Source organism: Falco peregrinus, chromosome 6 (genome assembly GCF_023634155.1).
Source record: "Falco peregrinus isolate bFalPer1 chromosome 6, bFalPer1.pri, whole genome shotgun sequence".
NCBI classification, from domain to species: domain Eukaryota; kingdom Metazoa; phylum Chordata; class Aves; order Falconiformes; family Falconidae; genus Falco; species Falco peregrinus.
The window spans coordinates 62,533,191-62,539,209 of NC_073726.1; the positions used below are offsets into that span (position 1 = coordinate 62,533,191).

Consider the following 6,019-nt stretch of genomic DNA (forward strand, 5'->3'; position numbering starts at 1 on the left):
CAAAAGGCTTGAGAGGAAAAAACTGCTGGAATGACATTCACACAAGGACAACTGCTGCAGCTTTGTCAGGCAGGATTTGATACAGTACGTCTCGCAACAGCATCAAACAAAATACTCTTCCCAAAGACAACACTACTGTAACATGGATCTAATTTCTTCCAATTCTCTGAACCACTTTTAGATTTAGTTACATGGTACAGTACAAGATAAAATACTTATCGCTTCTGAGAAGTAATGGAAATAATTTAAGAATTCAGAAATATGCTCATCCTATAAAGAGATAAAATTGACATACCAGTTGCACTTGATCAACTGTATAAATTTGTTCAGAAAAAGCACTGGGGACTTCTGCTCTACATTTTTTGTTTTTCCTAAAGGAAAAATAAAGTTTCCATTCACATTGACTTTACCTCTGATAAAGTTAGACTTCAGCCAAGTCATGACACTTTTACAGCTGTGAATACAGACTATCAATGCTATGAAAGTCAGCAATAGTTTCCCAATATTGATTTACAATAACAAAAAAAAAATAATGTAAAAGCTTATAAAACTCTACATCATAGAAATAGCAACTGTGGAGTAATAAATATTCTGATAAATTAAAATTTATTAAGACATCAATGTGGGCAGTGCCAGGTAATTTTTGCTTGAACACACTCAGAAAGAGAGATTCTTATTTCTTAAGGTCAGCGAGCAGTTGCTGCAAAAAGCTAGACTCATATGTACTGCAATAGAAAAAGCTGCTCTTTCAATAAGCTTAATATTCACTAACCAGGAAGATTTTCAGACTATACAAGCAGCAGTTTAACCCTCAACTTAAAGCAGTTCCAGACTACCAGTACCTTTGAGAAGAGGGACCAGAGTTAATTTGCTCACACTGATGACGCAGTCCCACGGAAATCAGTGAAAAGCTTATAGGGACACCAACAAAAAGATACAGCACAGCCCCCTCGCAGGCACACGGCAGGGCTTCTGCCCGAGACTGGGGGATGGATATCACTGCATGCAATTAAATGAGGGCCAGACTCTCGTGGCTGACAAATGAACTCCATTTCTCTGTATCCCAAACAGAATAATTTAAAACCAGTATACAGGGTCCATCAAAGGAATGCCACACACCCACTGCTTTGCAGATCTCATTCCCCTTTATAAGCAGGGGAGAAAGCAAGGATCAATTGCAAGATGGGAGACTGCTGCATTGATTTTCAAACAGAATCTTCCATCAAAACCAATGCTGAGCTTGTCTTCAGACACAAGGAAAAAACCTCATGTGATTTGTCCTCAGATATAAGGAAAAAACCCCATGCCATTCAAGTTGTTCTGACATTTGAGCAAAGGTAGACATCAGCCTTCTGTAGGAACAAGCAGCTGTCAGTCATACAGTGCTGCACATGTAACTGAGAAGACCATGGACAGGAGTCAAGTCCGAGGGTCTAACCTTTGTTAGCATCCATAGAAAAACAGAAGTCTAAATCTGGAGATTAAAACCAGAGCAAAAACATTGGGGGGAAGCAGAAATCAGGTTTAGAATAAGTTATTTTCATAAAGCTGTCTCAGGTAAGATAAAGACAGTATTATTTTTTCTACCTTTGTGTGGTATTTTTCATCCTGAAGGAGAACAGCACCAGTATGACCCCCACCTAGCCTAACTTACCCACACACAATCCCCCTGCTCACTGCAGCTGGGGTGCCTACAGAAAAAAAGCAAACATATCCAGGAAAGTGTAAGCTAAGGACTTGTGAGCAAACTGATTTCATAGGAGAGTCAGCAGATAAAACTATGATGGGCTGTCATATAAACCCCAAAGACTGACCCATCATACACATGCAGAAGATCCAGGAGCATGAGGCAATAATCAGCTTGCACTCAGTTATCCAGATAGCATATGGCAGGAGAGTGAAGGGGGAAGTTATTCTAAGCAAAGAGCTGGGGAAGTCAGTCACATATTGCTATATATCCAGCTATAGCAAACACCGCAGAATGTTTTTTTTCTATTCAGAAAAGGCTAGACATGCAACAGGAAAACACACCAGAGTCCCTGCTGTCATTTCCTTCAGGAACAGTCCCCCAAACCCACAGATAAGCCACAAAAGCCAGGATAATCTCCAAAGTTTCCTTCGCAGTGCTCCTGAGCAGTGGAGAGCAGCACCATTCCACCTTCCTCCACCAACAACTGTTCAGGGAACGTCATTTGGGAGGGTTTCCCCAGCACATGGGCCATCTCTGCCAAAATTCAGACAATGCAGAGGTGTATTAACTGGACAGCACGTTTACCACTGGCTCCCCCACAAAGGACAGGTATGGAGCCAAAAAGAACAAAGAGTAAAAAGCACCTGACCTCCTTCCAATATGCTGACATTTGAGATACAGCACAACAGACACAATATCACATTCCTTTGCGAGGATAAGGCTAAGCTCGCCTTCACTGCTTCAGGCTTCGGGTGTTTTTTTTACCGTTTTTGTCTTTAAGAAAGGCTTCTGTTAACTATGACATTTTCCTATTTATTTATCCGAAAGGAAAAAAAAAAAATTGTCAGCAGAAATTTGTGTTTCTCTTGTGTTTCTCAAATGGATCAAGAGATCCACATTCAGACCTCCAAAAACAGAAAATGCCCATCTAACAGATGAAGAGCTGTCTTGTCCCTGAGGGGTGCTAGACTCATCATTTGGTGGCCTTCTAGCATCTTTCACCTTCACTGTCTCACACTTAAAAGTTGTTTGGAAAGCTCTGTAGGCAGTGTCCTGAAATTCACCAAGAGAACTTGTGTGTGTGTGACAAAATTGCCAGATTTTGAATAAGGAGCTGACGCTTCCTGTGAGGAACTTAACTGAAAACCTTGTTTTCCATCCAAAAGGTTTGGGTGGGAATTTTTCAGCTCACTCTGATTGCAAAGTGCCTACCTTAGAGAGCGTGGTAAGCTACCAAGACTGACAGGTCGCAAGCCACGTTATGAGAGACTGCTCCTTCCAGCAGCAGTCCAGAGACACATACGCCAGCAGACACCAGCTACGATGTTGAACACCCTCCACAAGAACGGCATCATACAAGATTCTGAAAGCTCTTAATACCTCCAGTCCCATTCCACCCGGCATATACACTGCCCAGGGTCCAGCTCCAGTGAATTTAGACATACATCAAGAAGGGTTATTAATGTATCTTAAAATAAGGCTATAAAGCCTCAAAATGATCTGCTGATGTATAGTACATTGGCATGTGTACTGCCTCCCCCTCCCCTGACCCTTCAAGAACTCCACATTAATCTACACTTGCACCACCAAGATGGTAACACACATAATCACACAACAGCTATCTGGTGAAAATAGCTGTTCAAGCCTTACAAACCACTTGTAAACCAAACAGCCACACTCTATGTGGGTCTAGATTAGAGTTTGATAGGTTTCTAGCAGTTTCCACTAAAGAAAGAGCCCCCACAAAAAAGCAGAAGTGGTTATGATCAAGAAGGTACAGTAAAACAGACAGGTTGTGATTGCATTTATTTCTATATCTACTCCACTTACGCTAACCTAAATATGTATAAAACAGAAAATGGGTGCGGATTGTCCTCCCAGTGGTTTCACAGCATCGCACTCCCTCCTCAGAGTTTATGGTAAATCTTCTCATTTATACTAAAATCTCGACCTATTTATAGTTTCACAATAGCACGAATACAGAGCCATGATCTCCAGCAGTTCGCTATGAAGCGCACTGAGAATTCTTGAAAGGCAATTTTTCTACATTCAAAAATTTGTAGAAAAATATTCAATTTAATCTCTCACCTACCACATGCTGAGTTTGTGTTCTAGCAGTATAATTCATCTGAAACAAGGGGAAATAATAACTCTTGGCTGAATTTTCTGAATGTGTGTGCGAACTGTATTAGCTGTGGAACCCAACCAGTGAAAATATACTTTTATTAAGTTGGTGAAGCAGTGTACGGTGCATCGGAGCCCTGAAGTAAAGCCTTCCTAGGGTCTGCTAAGGGCTCAACACTCCTTGTGAAACCAGTAAGCATGGAGCAGATGCGGCAGGAAAGAAAAAATACGCTAATTTTTCCAAGGAGTTGGCAGGTATTAACACAGATGGGCACCATACGAGAACACATTCATCAAGCAAATGATACCAAATTTGGAGGAGCAGACAACCGATAGAAAAACGCCAAGCGGGACTTGGCTTCACCACAGAACAGCAGACCTACTGATTCCTAATCCTATCAGCGGACTGAGCCTCTCCCATCTGACTCCAAAAACTTTAAGGAAAAATCGCTCCTGATCAGCGACGGTTTGGTAGCCACAAGCAGGGAAAGGAAAGTCAAACCGAATACGCCCTTTCTCTTTTTCACAACCTGCCGTTCCATTTTTGCTACAGCTACGCCCGCGGTCGCGGCGTCCGGCCACCGAGCTCCGCCGGTGCGGCTGCGCTGCCCGTCCCCGAGCCCCGGCGCCCCCGCTCAGCCGTCGGGTCCCTCCAGAAAGACACCGCAAGTACAACTCCCACCTCACGCCTCGGGCAGGAAGGGGGGAAAGCGAGACAGGCAGATGAAAACGGGGTTTTTTTCTAGTTTCTATTAGCCCTGCTAGACCGATGCGGCAGCGAGCCGCCCGCGGCGGGTCCGTGCGCGCAGCACTGAACCTCCCCGACAAAACCGCGAAGCCCCGCGGCCCAGCCCCGCCTCTGTGCGGCTCCGCTGCCCCACGAGCGACTGCCACGGCCGCCTGTACCCCTGCCCCCGGCATAGCCCTGTCCCCAGTGCCCACCGCGCCTGGAAACTGGGAAACTGAAGTCGCGCTCGGTAGCCCGGAGTTTGGCTCAGAAACGGCGGCTCCGCCGCACGCCGGCCCGCAGCCGGGCTCCCTGCGGCCGCCCGTGCCCGGCCAGGCGCTCCGCCCGATCACCCCGGGGCCGAGCAGAAGCGGCCCCGCCGCGGGCAGGGACGGGCAGAGAAGGCCGGGGCCGGGCAGCCGCCCCGGCCAACTCGGGCGAGCCGGCGCGAAGTTGCCCGCCGGCGGTGGCGGGTGCTCCCGGCCGGCCGCGGTGCCCCCGACGCCCCCAGACGCGACCCGCGGCGAAGCCGAGTGCCCGCAGCCCCGGGGACAGGGGGTCGCCCCCTTCGGCGCAGTGGGACCCGCAGGGGCCGGGCAGCTCCCAGCGCCGCTCTCTGCCGCGGCAGGTTCGCCGCCCGCCGCCGTCCCCCTGCCACCAAACACACGATGTAAGGCAACAGATAATAAAATAAAATGCAAAACCACCCAACTTTCCTTCCTCCCGCGGGAAGTTTCCTGCGGGGGGCGAGGCGACCTCCCCGCGGCTGCCCCGGGCGGTGGCCCGGACGGGGCTGCAGCGCGCTGCGCCCGCCGCCCAGCCCCGCGCCTGCCGCAGCAGCTCCGGGAGGCGAGAGCCGGGGCCGGCGGCAGCCAGCGAGGGCTCCCGGGGCGCCCGCCACCTGCGCCGGCGGGGAGCGGGGCCGGCGCGGAGCCGGGCGCTGCCCTCCGCGGTGCCGGTGGGGTTGCGGTGCCGGTGCCCTACCTGGGTGCAACATACTTTGGAAATAGAAGATGACGAGTATGAAGGAGCCCACAGAAGTGACCAGGACCATCCTGCACACCCGGTTCATCCTCATTACTTCCAGCACCGCCGGCTTCATGGCGTTGTCCGGCGGCGCAGAGAGCGGCGGCGCAGCGCGCACGGCTGGCGCTGGGAGCCGCTCCGCGCCCGCGGCGCTCCGAGGAGGAGCCGCCGCCGCCGCCGCGCCGGAGGATGCCCGGGCGCCCGCGCCCCGCACAGGGGGGCGCTAATGCCTGCGCTGGGCGTGACCACGCCGCGCGGCAGGCGGAGGGGCGCTCTGCGCGGCGCGGGGGGGAGGCGGGCCAGGCGGGGAGCCGGGGAGGAGCGCGCCCCCCCCCCCCGCCGAGGGGAGAGATGGTCCCGCCCGGCGGCGGCGGCGGCAGCGGGCGGGGACGCGCCGGGCTGCCTCGAGGGGCCGCCGCCGCGGGGCGCGCTCCGCGGGGGGAGGAGCGGGG

The 6,019-nt window shown here is 51.1% G+C and overlaps 1 protein-coding gene across 2 annotated transcripts in view; it reads right to left on the minus strand.

Moving 5' to 3' along the window:
* Positions 1 to 5,788, minus strand: part of CHST11 (carbohydrate sulfotransferase 11) — a 168,903-nt gene extending 163,115 nt beyond the window's left edge. The window contains exon 1 of one of the 2 annotated variants that reach the window (XM_055808977.1): positions 5,526 to 5,788. In XM_055808977.1, coding sequence (XP_055664952.1) covers positions 5,526 to 5,643 — 118 coding nt within the window. In that variant the 5' untranslated portion in view covers positions 5,644 to 5,788. The remainder of the gene's footprint in view (positions 1 to 5,525) is intronic. The other variant, XM_055808979.1, reaches the window with a different exon arrangement.
* Between the last annotated feature and the right edge of the window lie 231 nt (positions 5,789 to 6,019).